Below are 22,168 nucleotides of genomic sequence, written 5' to 3' on the forward strand. Positions count from 1 at the left end.
CATCTTGGCGACAAATTAATAACCAACTCGTCTGAGCACGTTAGTCGTACCAAAATAAAAAAAACAAATGTGTCAATTTGTACTAGACACATCAAAGTTGAAAAGTTACTAAAAGGTCTTACAGATTCAAAAGGGGTGTAATCAAGGGCAACTCTCGTAATTTTTGGCAAATTTCGACCAATCGCCACGAAACAGGAAGTGGCAATGTAACTTTGCCATACCTTGCCCGATCCGCTCGAAACTTCCAACGTGACACAAGAGACCGACTCTGGACATGTCTACGGAGATAAAGTTGACCCGACAGTTGACCCGACAATATTTTTATTTCTATTCCTATCTTATTTTATTCTATTCTCTATTTTTAACAGTGCTGTGTATGGATGCTGGAGCTGTTAATTTCCCCGAGGGAACCTCCCAAAGGGATTAATAAAGTCGTCTGTCTGTCTGTCTGTCAGGAAGTCGGCCATTTTAGATTTAGCCAAAAAACAGGAAGTGGCCCTGTAACTTTGCCGTACGTCCACACAATTCTCATTCAACTTTCATTTTTGGCCATTCTAAAAGATAATTGGTGTGCTTTTGTGAAATGGGCACCAGTACTCTAGCTTTAATATCTACACGTGCACGGATATTAATAACATCACAAACTACAAATGGGAAAATTGTTATTTATTTATTTCTCCAACTCACTACATCCCATAGCCGTTAAACCAGCGACAGATTGAATTACCCCCCCCAACCTGTAAAGTTTTCAGTGAGAAAAGAAACAATTGAAACAGAAGGCAAAATGTTTTGAGTACAGTAGAAAAAAATAACAAGGCATAATCATTGGTCAGAATAGGGTAATGCGTTGGAAAAGAAAATCTGTCGTTAACGGCCTCACTGGTCATGTTTAAAGTCGCATACCTTTCCCGAGCTTCATCAATACTTCGTTGTCTTAGGAACATAGACTTAATGCCCACCAAAAATAATACAAAGAAGATTATTGCGAAAACACTTGGCGAAACAGAAGTTTTACAGAAAAGACCGATACCATTTCCTCACAAACTGGAGTATCCATCAATATTGATATTGGCCCAATAAAGCTCTTTTTTCATCTTTCAAACCACCTTTAACCATAACCGGCCATTTCTAATACATACATTATTCCTCGACAGTGTAACAAATATTCTACTTGCATAAAGGAGAAATTGACAGCCCCGATATAGAGTATTAAACAAATATCTGTACCAAGTATTGGCCACCAATACCTGGTATCGTACTGAAAAAACACTCTAACACAAACCCGTAGTTTCACAGTGCATACAAGATAGAAAAACTAAAAGTGATTAGTGGAATGTGAGGGAAAGCGGCGCATCATGTCGTATCATGACTCAGCATTTTTGTTGATTGTATAGTTTTAAAGGAAATAGGACAGGAATGCAACTGTGTTTAAAATGTTGCTGTGGAAACGGGTGGCGCAGCGTAGCGTGTGGCGGGTTTATCTGCCCAGTACGGTGGCCAGCAGGGCCATTCGGATGTACATGCCGTTCTCCGCCTGGCGGAAATACGCCGCTCTCGGGTCCGTGTCCACCTCCGCGCTGTACGAGGGGGAAAGAGCAGAAAAAAAATGTTTTTACCTTCAACTTCTACAGCACTTAAATGTACTAAATAAATAAAATTGACCTTTTTAGAATGTATCATCTAATACAAATGTGCTGTAGAAGGAACAGTATTTTTGAAAAGTATTTTCAAAAAAAAGGACAGAAGAAACTATTCCTTTATTAATAACGTAAATAACCTTCTTTATGAAACATACATATTCAAACATATCATTATTAGTTAACTGACTGAAACAACTGCAATTTAGTTTTTAAGAAACAATGTTTTCTCAAAGAATTAACTACTAAAATGTTTTCATATGACAATAACTTGAAAACGTGAAAATAAAACACCAAAGAAAAAGCCATTAAAACATGACTGGTGCGTTCAGGTGCTCATGAGAAGGTAGGATAAACAAATCAAAACCGTCTGATGTTTCTTTCTATTTTTTTATTGTTTGTGTACTGTTTTATATACATTATAACATTTGTTTTGGTTTTTTTAAAATTGTATTCTTATTTATGCATTTTCGACGGCATCTCACCTGATTTCGTTGACTCTGGGCAGAGGATGCATCACCACCATCTTCTTTTTGGCCACAGTCATGATGTGAGGAGTGAGGATGAACTGACCGAAACACTGACAGACAAACGAGAGAGACGTCTTTAGAGACCTTTTCAACACAGTTTTTTTTTAAGAATAACTTAGTTATTGTCATAATCGATTATTTTATTGAGTATTTTCTGAATGAAAGGAGTTTTATGGTCAATAAAATGTCAGAAACCTCAAAACGATGTCACCAAATATCATATTTTCTTTGTTCAAAGAAACCGGAAAATATTCACATATCAGAACTCGATCACGTCGTGATGAAAATAGCTGAGTCATGGATTAATCATTTGTGTGCGGTGGTAAACTCACGGCCTTGTATTCCTCCTCGGACGCAAACCTCTCCTTCTGAATCCTGGTCATGTAAAGGACGTCGGTCTCAGGCAGAGCTTCTTCAATGCTCTCAAACTCCTCCTGCAAACAGGCAACAAATGATCTTATCTTACCTAAAACCACCGTGAGTGACTTGTAGGAACATCATATTGACATTTTTCCTGATTTCAAATGTTTAAATCTTTCATAAAACAAGGATAATATATCTGATAATATCACCTGCTTGATTCCTTTGGAGGCCACGTAGCTGACGATCTCCGCCGGCATGTGCAGGTTTCTGGGAGCCACGTAGCGCAGCGTGATGCGATACTGCGTCAGCAGTTTGGCGAGGGAGTGCACGGTGCGGCCGTGTTTCAGGTCCCCGACCATCGTTATCTGACAGGAAAAAAAAAAGAGAAACACGGATTTATTGTAAACGTTTTTATGTTCAAAACGTTTTAGTCTCGACGTCTCACCGTCATGCCGTTGACCGTCCCCAGCTCCTCCCTGATGGTGAAGACGTCCAGCAGAGCCTGGGTGGGATGCTCCCCGACGCCGTCGCCGGCGTTGATCACCGGCTTGCGACAGTGACGGGACGCACACTGAAGGACGACGAGGACAGAAAGAGACATAAGCAACCGAGTTCAGCACAACAACATCACTGAAACTAAAACTACTAAACAGTTACTGTTATTTTATCAAGAATTGACATTTGAGCAGTTTTCTGAAGCATTTATTTATTTTTATTTTTTTTAATTGATGGAATAATTTTATGTTTTTCAGGGAAAATTATGTCACAGGGTTACACTACAAAAAATGAAAATATGTACTAGTGTAATTGACTTGAATTCAATGTTTGTATCTAATCACAACATTTTTACTTATTAAGTCGTCTGGAGAAACAAGTCATTTTCCCTAATAGTGGCTCTATTTTCTTGTTTTTTTAGAGACATTTTTTGCAGTGGAGACTGTTGAGAGAACAGAAACTGGTACGATTGCTTCAGTAATTGATTTCTAACAAAAGTACAAGGTGCTGTTATTGTATTTTACAGCTAAGTCAATTTTATTCTATGGAAAACAATTTCTAAATAAAAAAGAAAGAAAAAAAAAAAGGCTCAAATCTGAGCCAGACAAGTTCATTTCAAAATAATTTTACTAAAAAATTGACAAGTTTATTTTACAGCACAAGCAACACACAAGGTTTTAATTTCAACTAACAGGCTCTAACGTCTTTTCCTTAAAGTTACGAAAACTCAAATAAAAGTTAAGTGTTGTAGAAACATTAAATGACGCACCTCGACGGCTCCGGGCGTCGGGTGCCGCAGCACCAGCACGTCGGCGTAGCAGCTCATGGTCTGGACGGAGTCGGCCAGGGACTCGCCTTTCTGCGAGGACGACGTGGACTCGCTGAAGTGGACGACGGAGCCGCCCAGGCGCTGCATGGCGGCGGCGAAGGAGCTGCAGGTGCGAGTGCTGACCTCGTAGAACATGGACGCCATCACTCGGCCCTGGAGAGTTCAAAAAGAATAAGAAAAGAACAAATAGGTCGTTGTGATTTTAACGGCGTTCCTGTGGCTGGACTTTCGCGACGGCGGCGACGAACCTTCAGGATTTCCAGACTTCGCTCCTTCTGAACCATCATACGCAAAGTGTGCGCGACGTTGAAAAGATGCGAGATCTGAAACAAAGGGAATACAAAAATAAAATAATCTGACATAATTTTAGAGTTAATTAAGGATTATTTTCAGTCTTGTTTTGTCCGTAATATGTTGGTCAGTGTTTGTCAAACCTGTGAAATGATTCAGTTTTAATGATTTCTTTATCAAATGAAGCAAAGAAACCAGAAAATATTCACATTCAACACGCTGAAAAACCACAGAAACAAACACTTAAACTGATTAATCATTAACTGTTTAAAAATCCAGATTATGGCAGAAGAATTCAATCGATTTCCAAGAATAAAAAAAGAAAGTTGGATTGATGGAATTATGAAACAGCTGACAAATACAAAAGATGATATTGTGCCATTTAGTCAAATAATGTGATATTAGATTAAATCCTGATGAAAAAAACATGGAATTAATATTACATTTTGGAAAATCTAAGTTACATCAGTGACTTAAGTGTGTTTAAGTGTTCCCTTAAATAAATGTACTTTACTGAACCTTAAAAATCCAAATGTATCATCCAAAGTTAAAAGGTAACAACCGTGCGCATCATACACATCAATATAAATTGTAGGAATTACAAAATATGACAAATACAAACCTCGAAAAAGGGAAACGTTTTCATTAAATAATGTAAAATAATAATAATCATTCGCAAATTGAAAGATGTCACAGACGTGGCTTTAAATGAGTCGCGGTTCCGTCTCCTCCGCTCGTACCTGCTCTTTGCTGAACTGCCGCACAGACAGGATGTGCTGACCGATCAGCGGGTGCAGGAGAGGAGACATCTGGAAGTGGGACATCTGTCCCGCGAGCAGCTGACCTGGTCCTGACTGAGGGGACAGAAGCCTGGACAGAGGGGGAGGGTGAGCGTAGCCGTCCCCACCGCCGCCAAGTGGAAGAGGAGGCATCATCATCATCTCTGTGGAGACAGAACCACAGTGAGACATGACGACACAAGTCACCATGGGCGTCCTGCTGCATTGTGGGAGTTGCAGTACCCAGTGGGAGCCCAGGGTCAGAGGAGCGGTGGGTGCGCGGCGCCAGCAGGTAGCGGCTGTCTCCCGTGGAGCGGCGCGGGCTCGCGGCGCGGGTTCTGATCGGGACGTCGCGGGGAGGAGTGGGACGAGTGTGTTCCGGAGTCTGACGCACAGAAAACACACACACGGAGAGTATTTTCAAAATAAAACGTGGGGGCTGGTTTAGTAATAATTTGTTTTATTTAAAATACCTGCGGAGCTTCTTTCACAGGCTCAGGGGGGAGGACGGAGGCAGTCGGCCATGTTTTCACATCTTCACCATAACCTGGAGGAACCAACACCTGAGAGAGAGAGAGGGAGAGACAGGGACAGACAGGGACAGACAGGGACAGAGAGAAACAGAGAGAGTGAGACAGCGAGAGACTGAGTGGGATTTTCCTGATTTTGTGTGAATTTTAAACTGTATAAACAGATATAAATCAGTTACCAGATTTCAGATGATTTTATGTTATATATATTATATGTTTATTGTGAAGCTAGTATGAAAAAATGTTTAAATGTTTAAATGAAGTCATTTTAAATAGATGGAGGAGCGCGTGTGGATGATCGCTGACCTGTCCGTCGATGTAGGCCACCTCTCCTCGCAGAACCACTCGCCGGACTTTGCCCTTCACCTTCATGCCTTGGAACGGTGTCCACTTGGACTTGGTGAACTGCATGGCCTCAGGAATCACCCACTCCTGCTCCAGATCCACCTGGAAAACAAACAAACAAACACGTCACGCATTTGAGTCTTAAAAAGAACCAGAAACTCAAAAGTCACTCTTCTTGGTCTCCCTGGTGTGGGCGTGTACCTCCACGTAGGTGTTCTCCTGCACGGGCAGGTTGAAGATCTTGCGCGGGTTGTCGTAGAGACGTCGGATGATGTCGTCCAGAGTCAGGCGTCCGTCACTGACGGCGGTCAGCAGCAGCGGCAGCATGGTCTCCAGGCCCGGGTATCCTGGAGGAGGACGCTCGCTGTTCTTCTCCTCAACAGAGTGAGGCGCTATCGACACAATAAAAGCATCATTATTACGTGCACTTGCTTCATAAGGCCGATTACTTCGGACTGGGCGTCTCACCGTGGTCCGTGGCGAAGCAGTCAATGATGTCCAGGTTCTCCCACAGCGCGTCCATGTCCTCGCAGTTCCCCAGCATGGGCCGGACCTGGGCTCGCCCGTCGCCGATGCCGGGCACGTTGTCCTCGCACAGGAAGAGGTGGTGGGGCGCGACCTCACACGTGACCTGGATGCCCTTCTGCTTGGCGGCACGGATGATCAGGATCTGCGAGGACAAAGAGACAGTCGTTTATCGCAAGGTCCATAACTTTGTAACTTACACTAACACTTACTAACATTAGATAAGAGACGTAAGACGTAATTTTTCCTGCTTTTTGGTCTTCCACACAACTCACATTTCGCATTAATTACAAGATTCTGCTCTTCACTTTTAAGGTCCCGTCCGTCCGACCACCAGGGGGCCAGAGCCTCGAGGCCCCCTGGTGGCCAGGAGGCTGGTGCCCAGGATTAAAATATTGAAAATCGATCACAAAGTTTGTTGTGTCTCTCGTCTCCCACGTTTTTAAAATCAAGTCTTTTGTTGGTCTTATATTGTTTTAATCCCGTCTTAAAAGGCGTCTATAAATAATTATTATTGCGATTTTACCTCCTCCTTCTTGGCCACGTGGCAGATGTGGACTGGACGCTGGTAGAGCTGAGCCACCATCAGGATCGCAGCCACCGTCTGCTTCTCTGCGTGAGCCACGATGGGCATGTGCTTAGGCCACTTCTCAAAGTGCTGAAAACACAAAGAAAAACAGGTGAGATTCTCAAACAACAAACAACGTAGAGGCAAAGCTTAGTGTTTAAAAGCTTGGGTCTGAAAGTCTGGAAAAGCTAAAAAATGAAACTAACACATCCCATTAACCCTCTCATCAATGCCCTCCAAACAGTGGAATTCATCCTCTTTGGTGCAGCTGTTAGAATTCCACGACTGGGGCTGACTTGCAAACATACTTTAGTGCCTCCATCTTTGTGACTCCGCCTACCTCCATCCACAGGGAGACGTTGTCCATCTTGAGGGTGGAGTACGTGTCGTTCAGGTACATCTTCAGACCGAAGGCTTGGCTCGCCAAGGACGGCAGCACGGCAGCGTTGTCGGAGGCGGCGCCCACGTACAGAGAGTAATCGCACCTGCAGCCCGCTTTGGCCAGCTGAAGATACAAGACAACGGGAAAAAAAATATAGAAATAAAATGAAGGTTTTACTCCTCATCGATTCAACTTTTAATTGACATGAGTCCAACTTGGACGTACCTTCTGCACCAGAGCCAGAGAGCTGGCGTCGATCACAGACGGGGAAGTGTTTGGCATCGCACACACCATCGTCACGCCTCCTGCCAGAGCGGCTGCTGTTCCAGAGGAGAAGTCCTCCTTGTGAGTGGCGCCAGGCTCCCGGAGATGAACGTGGACATCGATCAGGCCTGAAACCCAACAGCAAAACCAAGTACTTTACTCTTTTTGATCCACTTCAAGCTCCTCATTTGTGCATTCTGTGTTCATGTCCCAATGAGAAGCTGATTTTTGCACTCAAATCCCTCCCAAAAGGACATAGGATTCCTTTATTCTAAGTGCAACATTTATTGGCAGAAATTGAATATACAAGTCATTAGTATGTTTGTTTATGTGTATAATCACAAATCCTTGGAATAAGCTTTTTATATCTCCCTTTAGGGCCTTGTTTTACGGGAACCGCCATCTTGTGTCGCCATATTGCTACAGTATTGTAACAAATAACATCTCTGCTGATGCATAAACCAACAAAGAAGTGGAAGAGAGTTGCCAAAGATTCATTTTACATTCTTCAAGAAAGGCTTTCAACTGTCTGCTGTACATGGCATTTCATCATTTCATCACCTAAAAATCAATCAGAAATGAGCAACAGCGTTTTTCTGCCACAGCTGGTCGTCAAGAGACTCACCAGGGAGACGAACCAGCGTCTGAGAAGCCATGCTGTCGATGTGGGTCTTCACCGGTGGAGCTCTGCCGACCTGACGAAGAGCCTAAAACAAACCAATGCATTATTTCACTTCATGTTGAAGGGAAATCATGTGAAATACCTCAATAATAACAACAGAGAGAACTTACCTGAACGAAGAGCTTTGTGCACTTGATGTCGATGATGAGTGGGACGGAATAGTCCACGGCCATGCGTCTTGTCCTGTAGCCCTTGGTGACAAAGGACGATAGTCGGCGCCCGCCGCTGTTCCTCATGGAGAGGTTGATGACCAGGTCAAAGTGGTTCTCCTCCAGGTAGTTCATGATGCTGCGCTGTTTCTCCTTCGTGGGACACTCGCTGTCGTCCTCCTCAAACGGCCAGTCCACCGCCATCACCTGTGGACAAGGAGGGAGGGACGTATTTTGACATATTTATATTAAGTATAAACAGATGAAGAAAAGGGCTTTGCATACCAGCTCCAGTTAAAAATACTTGTTTTTCAGATCATCCGCCAGGTGAACATCTAACCAACCAGAATTTGTTGTAGATACATTAAAAAAAAAAAAATCACATTAGATTGTTTAAAACCAAACATAACCTTCAGATCTTCAAACTATGAAAAATCCATAAACATTGTTCTTTCATACTTTACTTTAATCCTACACGTTATAGTCATCAGTAAAATTATCTTCTGGCTGTTTTAAAAACATATTTTAAATACCTCCAATTGTCTTTTACAGCACTTACTTGCTATGTCTTACTATGTTACTGTTCTGTGGGAAAAATGTAGTTTACAAGCCAGCTAGAAAGTTGACTAGCGAGCTAATTATGTTTTACCCTTTCAGTTCGTACTGAGCTCCTTCAAAAATGTAGCTCAATCACCAGTATTTCTTTTATTATAACTCCTATATCCTTTTTCTTTCTGTATCTCCTAATTGACTAGCTAGCTTGTCAATAAATTAGATATCAGCTTTTCTCTTTTCTATATCTCTTTACTAACAAACTAGCTAATAAATAAAGAAGCTAACACACATTTTCTAACTATATCTCTCCATTAGCTAGCTAACTAAATAATAAGGTTGTACCCCTTTCCTCTCCTTTCTTTCTATATCCTCTCATTAACTAGCTAGCTACTTAGCTGGTTATTTTATTCCTTTCTTCAGTCCATAGTGAAGGCATGGCGTATTTAAGTTTAAGCTACTCAACCAAGCAGGTTCTTCACCGGTAGCTGTATTTATTTTATATATTTTTCTTTTTATTAAGTAAAATTGCTGATAACCATTTCATCATTCCATTCCTGTGATTCGTTTTGTGCTGGTCCCTTTACTTTAGTGGATTCATTGCACTGTGCTTTGCGTGAATAGTGAAGAGGCGTCAAAATTCAGTCTTTATCCGCGTTGCTGTTGACGCCCAACGGCCTCTTAAAACAAGCTTCAACAAGTCTTGGTAAAACAGAGAAATTACAACCACAGCCTGTGTCTATTTCAAACAGACATTTAAGGCCTTTGAGACAAACCAGTAAAACAGATAGTGGTATAATCCCTTAATCTCTAGGTGACAGCAACTCAGATCTAATGGATTTGACTGTAATTTGCGTGTTTTCCTCAGTTAAATCTTTGTCACCTTGACTCCGTGTTCCGTGTAGAAATCCGCGGTGCCTAGACTGGCGTACAGATCGTAACCCAGGGACTCCAGAGCCTGTACGGTGGGCAGCAGCTCGCTCTTGTTCTGCAAACAGATTTGTTGTTATATGATAAAAATGGCTGCACAAAAGATCCACATTTGTGCATCTCATGATTGACACCCCTTATTCTCAGTGTGAGACTGTAAATGTGTCGCTGCCAGTGTCTTTTAAGCTTCAGTGTTAAATTACCTAAATTAGCAGGTAATCGCAACACGTACCTTGTAGCTGCCGATGGAGAGCAGGATGTTCTTCTTGGGGATCTTGAAGCCCGTGGAGAGCATGGCTTTCAGATATGCCTCGTATCTATTCTCCCCGAAACAGGCGACCTCTCCAGTGCTGGTCATCTCCACCCCGAGCACCACGTCAGCTCCGGCCAGGCGAGAGAAGGAAAACTGTGGAACCTGAAATTCACACGACGTAAAGTTAGAGAGGATCACAGTATGGTACCTTTTTCCCCCCCAAGACTTAATTGACACAAATAAAACGTAGTCACCTTCACTCCCACAATCCCTTTCCCTCTCATTAGGCCCACAGGCTCCACGTCCTCCCCCATGATGGCCTCTGTAGCCAGGGCAACAAGGTCCACACCCAGGGTTTTGGAGACGAACGGGAAGGAGCGGGACACTCGGACGTTGCACTCGATCACCTTCAGCTGGTCGTCCTGTTATACAAGGGATATGATATGAGGTTTCTGGTTTTTGACATGTAGGACAGAAGCAGCAGTTAGCCACCAGGGAGGCCATTCTTCTGGAATCTTCTGGAATTAATCTACTGAGGGGTTAACAGCTAGTATCATCCAATTAGAGCCTTGTTGCAGGCAGTGGCTTTGAATTTCCAACATGGAGTTGGGTTATCATTGAACAAAAAGCTTCAAAACAAGACCACGTCCATTATATGATTCAAGATTGTGTTTTTAAATAAAAAAAATGTCACACCTTGGCAATCAGCTGCAGGTTGAAGGGTCCAGTGACCTGCAGCTCCTGGCCGATGGCGTGGACGATCATCTTGATCCTCTCCATGGTCTTCTGATTCAGATCCTGGGGCGGCGTCACCAGCGTGGCGTCGCCGGAGTGAACGCCAGCATTCTCCACGTGTTCGGACACGGCGATGGCTATCACAACGCCGTCACATGCGACTGCGTCCACGTCTATCTCCTGGAAAACACATGCACACAAAAAGTGTCAGGTTCTACTTTCACAGAACGTTACAATGTCATTATTTATAAGACGTATTTTCCCGAACCTTGGCCTCCTGTATGAACTTGGAGATGACGACCGGATGCTCCTTGGAAACAGCCACAGCGCTGCTCAGGAACTTCTCCAGGTCGCTGTCACCGTAGGCCACGTTCATGGCCGCTCCACTGAGGACATAAGACGGACGGACGAGGCAGGGATAACCCACCTTCTCACAGAACTTCACAGCAGACTGGAGGAAGAGGAAATGGAAAGGAACATGTGGTTAAACCACAGTCTTGTCCGGCGCTATTTTTGGACAACGGGAACTTCAGGAAAACAAAAAACAAGTTATGGTATTTCAAAGAGTGGCAAGCTTCGATGGGTCGGATTAGATCTTAATCCTAACTTGGTGGGCTGTACCTCGGTGTCCGAGAGCTCCTTCCACTGCGGCTGACTGATGCCGATCGTGTCCAGCATTCGGGAAAACTTGAACCTGTTCTCGGCACAGTCGATGAACTCGGGCGACGTTCCCAGGATGCGACACTGCTGACGGTGCAGCGACATGGCGATGTTGTTGGGCAGCTGGCCGCCCATGGACAGGATCACGCCCTCCGGGTTTTCCCTCTCATAGATATCCATCACCACCTGGTCGTTCAGAAGACACGGGGCAGGGAAATTTGTCGTTTTGGACGTTTTTCTTAGCAGGTTTGACTATTTGCATTGTATTCTGACAATTTATGGACCAAATAACTAATCAGTTAATCAAAAGTGATCCACAAATTAGCTAAAAATGACAATAATAAGCATTAGTAGCAGCTCTTGAGCAGATATCAGGAGCTTGAATCTTACCTCAAAGGAGATTTCATCAAAGTAGAGGCGGTCACACATGTCGTAGTCTGTGCTGACCGTCTCAGGGTTGTAGTTCACCATGATGGTTTTATAACCCATCTAAAAGAGACGCAACAACACAATTAAAGGTTTACTTTGTGGTCTGACTTCATGAGCTGATGTCAGGAGGAAAGAGGGAAAATTATAGAAAACGTTTTATTTTAGCACCGAATAAAAAGGTGGACCGTAGTGTAAGTGTATGATATCGTAATTAGATGATTTCCATTTTATTTTCCAGGAAGACAAACTTTCCTGTCCATAAACTGATGTTTGTAAACCTTGCACCAAAGTCCATCGACAAAATCAGTGTTCTTAGCTCATAGGCAGAGGAGCTGCTGGTCACCTGCTGCCTCCTGTGGTCAGTTTGTGTCACGGGGGTTAATCTGAACACAGGATTTACTAAAATAAAACTGAAGTCACAAAATAACACATCTGAACTTCATGAAGGAGGCAGCAGTGGATCAACAACTCAGCAGGGAGAGAGTGGTTTTTACAAAGTGACACAAACTAAAGATTAATTAATGAGCGTCCGCCAAACTCTGAACTGGAACACAGTCAACTCGGCCATGTCATGACTCCCAAGTTCTGACTTATGATGCTTAAGACCATGAGCGAGTCCATAACCGGTCTCACCTTCCTGAGCTCTGTGATGCAGCCGACCGCGCACCAGTCAAACTCCACGCTGCTGCCGATGCGATAAACCCCGGAGCCGATGACCATGACGTGCTGGTCGTCGAAGGCCAGGTCGTCCTCCGTGCCGTGGTAGGTCAGGTACAGGTAGTTGGTGTGGGCGGGCCATTCCGCCGCCACCGTGTCGATCTGCTTCACCACGGGCAGGATGGACCAATCGTGGCGCAGCTTCCTCACTGCCAGCTCAGTGCTGAGGGAGGAGTTTAAATTTGAAGAGTTCACCCAAACATCACGATAATTTGCCATCCTTAAAGAAGTGGGTCCTTATATGGAAAATATGGGAATAACTGGGTTATATCATCATACATATATAGTCTGAAAATATCAAGATACTCTTAGCGATAGCAAACAACTGCATTGCTGGCTTATAAATGATTGTAGAATGTGTACTAACGTGTGTACTGTTATTAAGGCTTACCTCTGCACAGCCAGTGCGATTTGTTTGTCTGAGAAGCCGAGCTGCTTTGCCTTTCGCATCACCTCTGGAGGCATGGTGCTCTCATCCTGGTGGAAATGACAGAAAAATAAATAAGAATCTTTAAAGGTCCCATATTATACCCTTTGTCTCCAAGTTAAAATAGCTCCCTGGTAAAATTTATCCACTAGACACGCAAATCCTCTGAGGCTGGAAGTTTGTGTAAAACACTGTGCTCCACTGTGCAGCCACGAACAGCACACTTGTCCCTCCGCGTTGACATAATACCGCTCTTCCTCCCTCGTCTGCACTCTGGCATTTTATAGGGACATGGTGGAGCTAAGGTGGAGCTAAGGTGGAGCTCTCGAAGTAAACTTCCTGGTGGGGTGGAAACATTCGCGGTGAAACAGGGAATTCAACATTGCGTGTTTTATTGCCTATACTTACACTAAGGGGGACCACGAAAAAATTACTGAGTATTCTTTTTCCACACTTTGGCAACTGGTAGGGCCTCCAGAGTGCCAAATATAAGTATTAAAATGATTAAAAAGTTGATTTTACATAATATGTCCCCTTTAAAGCTGCAAGCAGCTCAGTGCAGGGTTAGGGTTATTTTCACCAAAGTGTCATGCCTCAAAAAACAAGGTCCTCAGCCCGAAATGTTACTTTTCTGTGTTTTTTTATCTCGATCTCACCTGGTTGTAAGTTTCCAGCAGTCGCTCGTGGTCGGCGATGTTCTTCATCTTGTGCAGGAACCAGCGGTCGATCTTTGTGAGCTCGTACAGTTGGTCCACAGTGTAGCTGGCCTTGAACGCCGCCGCCAACACGAAGATGCGCTTGTCCGTGGGTGACTGCAGCTCCTAGTGATATAAATAAAAGATAATCAACAACAAGTTAAGAACCAATATAAAACAAGTCATTTTTTAATGAAAATTGACAAACAAGAAGAAAAGCTATTGGTTCTGAGTATCGCTGCCGATTCCCTGAATCAATTTGACTCCAATTCACAAGGTCCTGATTTGATATTTCAGTTTGCAAACCAAGACTTTCACAGAAATAATGCTGCAATTGTATAACATGTCGATCTTTGGAACCTGATACATCATAAAAAATATAGTTTTAGAACCCAACAGAAGCACCTTTTTATTAAAAAGACAACTTCACTACAGTCGTAGGTGATTGTTCCAATTAAAGCCTTGGGAAAAACCTGTTAAAGCTCAAGACACCCAGTCTAGAAGTGCATTTAAACATTTTTAAGGCATTAAACAGTTATCCGGCAGAGGGTCTGCGTAAGCGAACAATTGCGACTTTAAACAGCTGAAAAGCTGTGTGTGAAAATACTGAATCGTTACCTGTTCAGAGACAGGTTTGATTGTGTGATCGAAGCCAACGCAGTTCTCGTCCACCATCCTCAGAGCCTTCTGGAAGGCCTCCTCAAAGCTTCGGCCAATGGCCATCACCTCACCTGTGGAGCACAAGCTCGTCACTCAACTCATTTATTGATAAAGGAACTGTTTTTTTTTTATGTTACAATCGAGTCGTCAAGAATTTGTTCATTCCTCTTACCGACGCTCTTCATTGAGCTCCCGATCGTTGTGGAAACCCTGAGGAACTTGCTGAGGTCCCAGCGAGGAACCTTCACCACGCAGTAGTCCAGGCTGGGCTCAAAGTTCGCTGTTGTCGAGTTGGTGACAGAGTTTCTAAAGAACACAAATTCAACAATTATGTCATCACAAGAGTATGAAAAGACACAAACGGAGGGACTAGAAAAACTAAATAAAACCTGACAGAATGGATGCGTTAATCCCAAATGTTCGGTATTTAATGACGCACGTTAACGTACTTCAGTTGTGGCAGCGGGATCCCGAGGCCGAGTTTGGCCGCCACGTAGGCGAGAGGATAACCTGTGGCTTTGCTGGCGAGGGCGGAGCTTCGCGACAGACGGGCATTCACCTCGATGATGTAGTACTGAAAACGTCGCGCACACACAGGATGTAGTGAATGTTGAGTTTTTATTTCAAATAAAATACGGTCACATGCGTGTGCGGTACCTGCTCTGACTCGGGGTTGAGCGCGTACTGGATGTTGCACTCTCCCACGATGCCGAGGTGCCGGATAACTTTGATGGCCGTGTTCCGGAGCATGTTGTACTCGTGGTCGTTGAGCGTCTGACTGGGCGCCACCACGATGGACTCCCCGGTATGGATGCCCAGAGGGTCAATATTCTCCATGTTACACACCTGAAGAAAACGATAACATTGATGCATTTACAGGTCTCTGCCAAGTTGAATCCAGGAGGTGATTATGTGACGAATCCACGTTTACTCACAGTGACGCAGTTATCGTAGGCGTCGCGCACCACCTCGTACTCGATCTCCTTCCAGCCTTTCAGGGACTTGTCCACCAGCACCTGAGACGTGTGTGCGAAGGCCGACGTCACCAGCGAGGTCAGCTCCTCTTTGTTGTTGGCAAAGCCGGATCCCAGACCGCCGAGAGCGAACGCCGAGCGTACCAGCACGGGGTAGCCGAGACGTTCTGCAGCAGCCACAGCCTAATGGAGATTAAAAAAGTACAAAAGGTAAATGTAAAGTGGCTAAAAGTCCGAGTGGAGTCCGTGTGTTTGGGTGGATGGTAGTAAAAGTCTGCACACCTGCTCCACAGACAGCGCCGCTTCACTGGGAGCGACGTGCTCGTGGATCTCCTCCATCTTCTCCACAAAGATCTTCCGGTCCTCCGTCATCTCGATGGAGGCCACTGGCGTTCCCAGGACCTTGACTTTATACTTCTCCAGCACGCCAAGCTTGGTCAACTCTACGCCACAGTTCAGAGCCGTCTGACCGCCGAAGGTCAACAGAACGCCGTCGGGACGTTCGTTTTTTATCACCTGTGGCGACAAAGTGAGAATGGGTTCACTTAATCTCAGGAGATTTTGGGAAACTAAAGCACTAAATAGTTGTAGCCGTGGACTTATCTATTCACCTCTTCCTGCTTTGCCAACGCTATTGCTACGTAACTAACACCAAGTTAGAGATGTTCCAAAAACATTTTTCATCTCCCCGATACTGATTGCGATAGACGAACTTTGGGTACTAGCCAAAACAAGTACTGATCAGGTTCTGTGGAAGCTGCAATTGCTTCCTGCGCCCACTGGGTGGTGCTGTGTGCAACTATTACACAGTAGTGACATGTAGTCTTCAGGTTGGGAGTGTGATCAAATCTCATGAAGTTCAGAGCAGATTGGACACAAAAACACGCGTAACGTGGGCAGAGACGTACGGCAGTGTTGGATTGTGCTGCTTTTTCAGCATCTGTGGACGCATCGCACGCATCAGTGTCAGAAGAATAAGGTCAATGACAGAGTGAATTAGTACCTGAGTGACGTACTCCGCAGTGATGGGGAGGAAGTAGACTTTGTCTGCCAGACCTTTGGATGTCTGGACAGTGGCGATGTTGGGGTTGATCAGCACGGTCTGGATGTTCTCCTCCTTCAGAGCTTTTATAGCCTGGAAAATTAAGTAAAACCCATCAGGCGACAAACACAGACAAAAATACATTCGTGTCCATTTTTTATGTCAAAAGTTGCACGACTCAAAAAACAGAAAGCTTCTTCTTTCACGGACCTGAGAGCCAGAATAGTCAAACTCTCCAGCCTGGCCGATGGAGAGTCCACCTGAGCCCAGGATGAGGACCTTCCTAGGTCTGGAAACCTCCTCAGGCTTTGGAGTACCCGGGTAGGTGAGATGATCCAGCAGTCGCCGCTTGACTGAGGAGAATCACCAACATTTAAGTATAGATCTACGTAAACGTCCATCCATGTCCACTTCAAACTGAACTGAACACCGTTTTTACCCGTTTTTGTGCCGCCGCCGTCCTTAAAGTCTTTCACGGTGTCGAGGAAGACGTCGAACAAGCCGACCAGATCTGTGGGGCCAGCCATGTGCTCGGGATGGAACTGAACACTGGACGACAAAAATAAATCCAACACACTTTTTACCGACACGCTGGAGTTTCAGGTGTGAATGACAGCTAAGCTAACAGGTGACTCAGCAGATTTTTTCCCCATGTTCTCAGCTACAGCATGTCAGACACGTACGTGAATTATCATGTAAGCCCTCTGCGAGGCGCTCACCTGAACAGCGGGTGCGCGTTGTGCACGATGCCCTCGTTGGTGTGATCGTTGGCATTGGTGAAGAGGACGTCCCAGTCCTTGGGCAGAGTCTTGGGGTCGACGGCAAACCCGTGGTTCTGACTGGTGATGAAGCAGCGATCCGTTCCCTGGTGGACGCAGGGCTGGTTGTGGCCACGGTTACCGTACCTGGAAGACGGGCGAGAAAAGTATGTTTTAATGTCAACCTTTCAACCTTTTTCTTTTGGCCTATTCACACAGATGTAGCACGTTCTCAGTCAAGTCTGTGAGATATTTAGGATTTTTGTAAATATAACCACTTATTTTCTGGAAGTCAAAGTTACAGTTGTAGTGATGTTGCAGTCATTTCACAACGATCCCACAATCCTGTTTATGCCGACAACAAAATTCCAGCAGGTGACTGGGAACATTCCCCGTCCACCTCCTGACCTTCACACACAGTCTGATAAAACGAAAAGTCCCACAGTGAAGTGAGGAGCGGAGCGTGTGCTTCTCATGTGCCCCGGCTGTGTTTGTTTAAAATGGTCTTTTTCACAACACAGCCGCTCACTGCGACGCTCGCACTCTGGCGCTCGACTACAGGAGCGCACAGAACTGCTGAGAACAGCAGAACCCTGCAGTTCACATGACTGGTCTTCAAAAAAAAAAGAAAAAGAAAAATGATGTGAATGTGTGCATTTCTACAAAGACTGACGAGGTTTCCCTGGCTCCTGACACCAAAGAAATCTTGCACACATGAACTAAGACTGGAAACGCACTCAAACTCAGCCAAATCGGACACTTTTGGCCTGTATTTATAGAGCAACAGTTATATCATTCACCCATTCATGCACATACACGGCACTGCCGTCAAGAGCAATTTGGGGGTTAAGTGACATCGACTCCTCGCCCTTCCTGTTGAAAGACGAGCCGCTCCACCAGTGAGTCCCCGCCACCACGTCGTCTTTTCATTCGTTTAAAGATTTATAAACTAGTCACAGTCGCTGCAAATGGAGGAAATGGTGGATAGAGAATTCCAACATTTATCACTTGGTGATATATCGCAGTCCTTCCTCGTGTAATACAATAATCGATACCCCAGGGCAAAAATCGATATTTTAATTAACAAATTAAGGTGCTCTAATGCAAACAGACGCGTAACTACTTCATGTGTCCTCACGGCGGCGCTGCTTCCACACAAGGGGAAGTTCTTGCAATATGTCGATTATCACAGAATCGTTGTATCGTGATATCATTGGTATCGTGGACCATGTATCGTCCACTGGATTATGTCGGGGGGGAAAAAGAAACCCAAAACGTTCCAAAAACTATATCATAATACATACTTCACTAAGCACAGACTGTTAAACGGAAAATAAAAAAGATGACATAACTAACGAGGCCGTGTTAAGCATGACTCAGCAGAATCGGTGGAACAGAACGTCGTTGTCCACAAGAATCTGTGAGGACTTCCGTCTTTAATGTGTCAGCATCGCCTCTTAACAACAAGAACAACAGGAAATACAACATATTCCAGTCAAATTAGTGAAACACCCGCCAACATGTAGAAGATGGACAGTAGTGGCTCCCAAAGACTGGGGCGGGGCCTTGACGAGAGGTCTGGGGACACTTTTTTTGGGTCTCCAAACAAATTTGGAGATATTTCCCAAACATTTTAATTCAGATTTATGTGTACATTTAAAATTAAAAGTCATAAAATTAAGTTTCAAATCATTTACCAAACTTTTTTATGGTGTTGCATATTAAATGATATCAGGTGTTATAGATTATAAAGATAAATTAGTGGCTAATCACACTTATATACTATATCGCCATAGTTTAAAAAGTGGGTCCCCATAAAGACACTTAAAACAAAGCCGTGTACGAGATACTAACTTCATCTTGTAGGTCTTGGCTCCGATGACCAACGAGAGCAGCTGGTGTCCGAGGCAGATGCCGAAGACCGGCTTGGGCCGATCCACGCACACGACCTTCCTCACGTTGTCGATGGTGGCCTGACAGAGCTGAGGATCGCCGGGACCGTTACTGATGAACAAACCGTCAAAATCTAAAAAAAATAAATAAAGACGACAACAAATGATATTTCTTAAAAACTCCTGAACTTATAGTGAGGCAGCAGTAGCGGTTGGCAGGAGTGCGACTGTGACCTGTGCTGTCCAGCGGATGATTCCAGGGCAGCACGGTGACACGGGCTCCTCTCTGAGCCAGGCAGCGGATCTGGTTGTATTTGATGCCACAGTCCAGGACGGTGATCCGCAGACTTCCACTGGGGTTGAAGACTATGGGCTCCTGGAGACAATAAAAAAGGAAAATGGATTTCCGACATTTTTGAGCTACACACACACACACACACACACTAACTACACATGGGTCATTGAAAGTGCTTGAATTTTTTGTAAGAAGTAAGTTAAGTTGATATTTAGGTAATTGTTTGTTACAATGCCACCGACTGTTTCACACCCCACATTGCTTGATGTATGCAAACTAGGACTACACGCGCCGGTGTGAAACTGTGATGTTACCTTCATGGACACCTCCTGGACCAGGTTCCTCTGGTCAGGGTTGACAAAGGGAACGGCGTCCTGCGCAGTCCCGTCCACCACCAGCTTACCCAGCATGGTTCCCTTCTCTCGGATCTTCTTGGTCAAACGTCTTGTGTCGATTCCTGGAAAACGTGGTGTTTTTAAAGACTATTATAAATCTGGACTTCATTTTAATCTGCTGTGTGTGTGTGAGAGAGTCCTTACCTTGTAATCCAGGAACTCCATGCTCTTTGAGCCACTGGTCCAGGGACTTGACTGAGCTCCAGTGGCTGGGACTGTCCGACAGCTCTCCGATGATCAGAGCCGCCGCGTGGATTTTGGACGATTCGAACCACTGAGCGAGACAACGGCAAGAGAGATTACATTCCCCACCGTTATGTTTTCATGTTTGAAATGAAGCTAAAATGGTTGTGGCTCACCTTGCTCAACCCGAACTCTCCCTCCTCCCCGCTTGGTACCCCATAGTTGCCGACCAGAGGATAAGTGAGGGTCAGCAGCTGGCAGTGGTAGGATGGGTCAGTTAGAGCCTCGGGGTAGCCGACCATTCCCGTCTGAAACACTACACACACACAACAAATTCATCATATACAAAGATTTATGTTCCACATATTCATTCCAACTATTTTATATGAAACATACATTTAATTACTGTTGTATTTGGCATTGAAATCCTGATATTAACTTGTTTTGCACAAATATCTGACAGTAATCCTTTAAACATGTTACTCAAATGAAAATGAACATAATTAAGTAAAAATTACACAAATCATATCAGAATCACTAATTCACTCAAATGACAAACATAATTGCAACTAGATGTTTATTCACAATCTTCAGCCCTAATGTGAAGCAGGAAAACACGTTATTTTGCGTTGAGTTTATCTGTTCCACCAAACCACATTGAGAATTCCGTCATTTTAATGCTGCCTTGCTCGCAGTGGCCTTCTGCACGAAACAAAGTGCAAAGTTTGACTTTACCCAATATCAACATTGCTAAAATCAACCATTCGGCATACGTTTGCATTTAAAATTTATTGCAACACAGTGTGTGTTCTTAATAAAATGTCCACTTTTCTTTGCCTCTCACCTACATTATTCACGGTCATATAGCATATACAACAGGTAATAAAGTAGAACAAGTGCTGCGACGATGTGACAATAAGAAGCTGATCTATACGTCACGTGTACATGTAAATAGCGTGCGATTCATGTGTATTACAACAATCTACGATTTGCTTTAATTGACAACATTTTGAATGGGGTTTGGTGGCGAGAACCACGAGTGAGAGTGGGGCTCTGATGAGGTCTATGGGGGATTTGGCGCTTTAAAACTCACCGGTCGTTATTTGACACATTAACGCCGGCGACGTTAACACAAAAAAGTTACGGAACTCGTGAGGTAATTGCGTACGCAGGTGGATTTTAAGTGATGTGGCTCAAGGTACGTGAACTTGAAGTAAACGTGAAAAAAAAACAAAGTACGTACCAACTTCACCCGACACGGACACATTTGCACCAAAAAGGTGCCCCCTGAACGTCGCACCGTCCTCCAGAATCAACGTTGCCATCGTTGACATTTTACGTAGCTAATGCTAACGATAGATTTCAATGGGCCGATGGATGACGGTGACGGTGATGATGATGATGATGAGCTCCGGTCTCCACGTGAAACTCACGCCGCGAGGGGGGAAGCAGGTAGAAGCAGAAAAAACGAAAAAACTACAGATGAGAAACCGATTTAAACACCGAGCGGAAGTCCGCCAGAGTCCGACACTGTCCGCTGTGAATGTAGGGGAAAGAAAACACAAAAAGACGAGTTTGTGGGGTTATTGGCGGGTCGGTCGGCCAGGATGAGTGAAGAAAAGTGTTCCACACACGCTGCCAGCAGTGTGGAAGTCGGCCTACGGGCCGGAGCGGTAAGTTTGACGTAGTAGCGCTCCGCACTTCCGCTAAGAAACTTCAAAATAAAAGCCAGCCCAAACAAAGTTGTTAAAAAAATATGTTTCTTGTTTAGATTGTTTCATTTTTTATTGTCAAGCTTTTCACCCACAGTGCTTCAAACAAGGATTGGACAACCGGTCATAAAACGAGATAAATATATAAATAAATAATTTTTTGAAATGTTTTAAAACAAACAAAAAAATTGTTATTGTTATTTATTTGGCAAATAACCGAATTCACCCTTTCAAACCCACATTTGAGCTGGTTCACTGGGCTTCTTCTCTGAGAAGTGAGAAACTAAAAGAAGAAAAAAAACTATTATCTATCAAATGCAGTATGAGTGGATAAATGTAAAAGTATATATAAAAAGTACAAATATTATGATTGTTTACATACATTTGTCTGTATTATATTTATGTGTGTGTGCTAGTCATAGATATGTCATATCATGTAATACACGTGTGGCTATATGATTTTTTACACATACGACTTTTATTTTGAAGT

The 22,168-nt window shown here is 44.1% G+C and overlaps 1 protein-coding gene across 1 annotated transcript; it reads right to left on the minus strand.

The window, feature by feature from the left end:
• Window positions 1-649: 649 nt before the first annotated feature.
• On the minus strand, window positions 650-21,638 carry cad (carbamoyl-phosphate synthetase 2, aspartate transcarbamylase, and dihydroorotase). Its single transcript, XM_044049257.1, has 44 exons — window positions 21,210-21,638; window positions 20,143-20,282; window positions 19,928-20,057; window positions 19,703-19,845; window positions 19,328-19,469; window positions 19,056-19,227; window positions 17,163-17,348; window positions 16,883-16,992; window positions 16,654-16,796; window positions 16,405-16,536; window positions 15,684-15,917; window positions 15,363-15,584; window positions 15,085-15,273; window positions 14,877-15,001; window positions 14,600-14,733; window positions 14,386-14,498; window positions 13,729-13,893; window positions 13,037-13,122; window positions 12,562-12,808; window positions 11,890-11,988; window positions 11,461-11,685; window positions 11,108-11,290; window positions 10,801-11,019; window positions 10,359-10,526; window positions 10,084-10,266; window positions 9,805-9,909; window positions 8,331-8,576; window positions 8,164-8,245; window positions 7,500-7,666; window positions 7,233-7,397; window positions 6,851-6,982; window positions 6,268-6,469; window positions 6,001-6,191; window positions 5,761-5,901; window positions 5,398-5,487; window positions 5,168-5,309; window positions 4,886-5,088; window positions 4,103-4,177; window positions 3,795-4,007; window positions 2,976-3,101; window positions 2,740-2,895; window positions 2,500-2,601; window positions 2,123-2,217; window positions 650-1,577 (listed from the first exon to the last, which is right to left on the minus strand). Exons 1-44 carry the CDS (start codon window positions 21,298-21,300, stop codon window positions 1,478-1,480), a joined length of 6,714 nt encoding a protein of 2,237 aa, XP_043905192.1. The 5' UTR covers window positions 21,301-21,638; the 3' UTR covers window positions 650-1,477.
• Between the last annotated feature and the right edge of the window lie 530 nt (window positions 21,639-22,168).

This window comes from Solea senegalensis, linkage group LG17 (assembly GCF_019176455.1).
Source record: "Solea senegalensis isolate Sse05_10M linkage group LG17, IFAPA_SoseM_1, whole genome shotgun sequence".
In the NCBI taxonomy this organism is placed as follows: domain Eukaryota; kingdom Metazoa; phylum Chordata; class Actinopteri; order Pleuronectiformes; family Soleidae; genus Solea; species Solea senegalensis.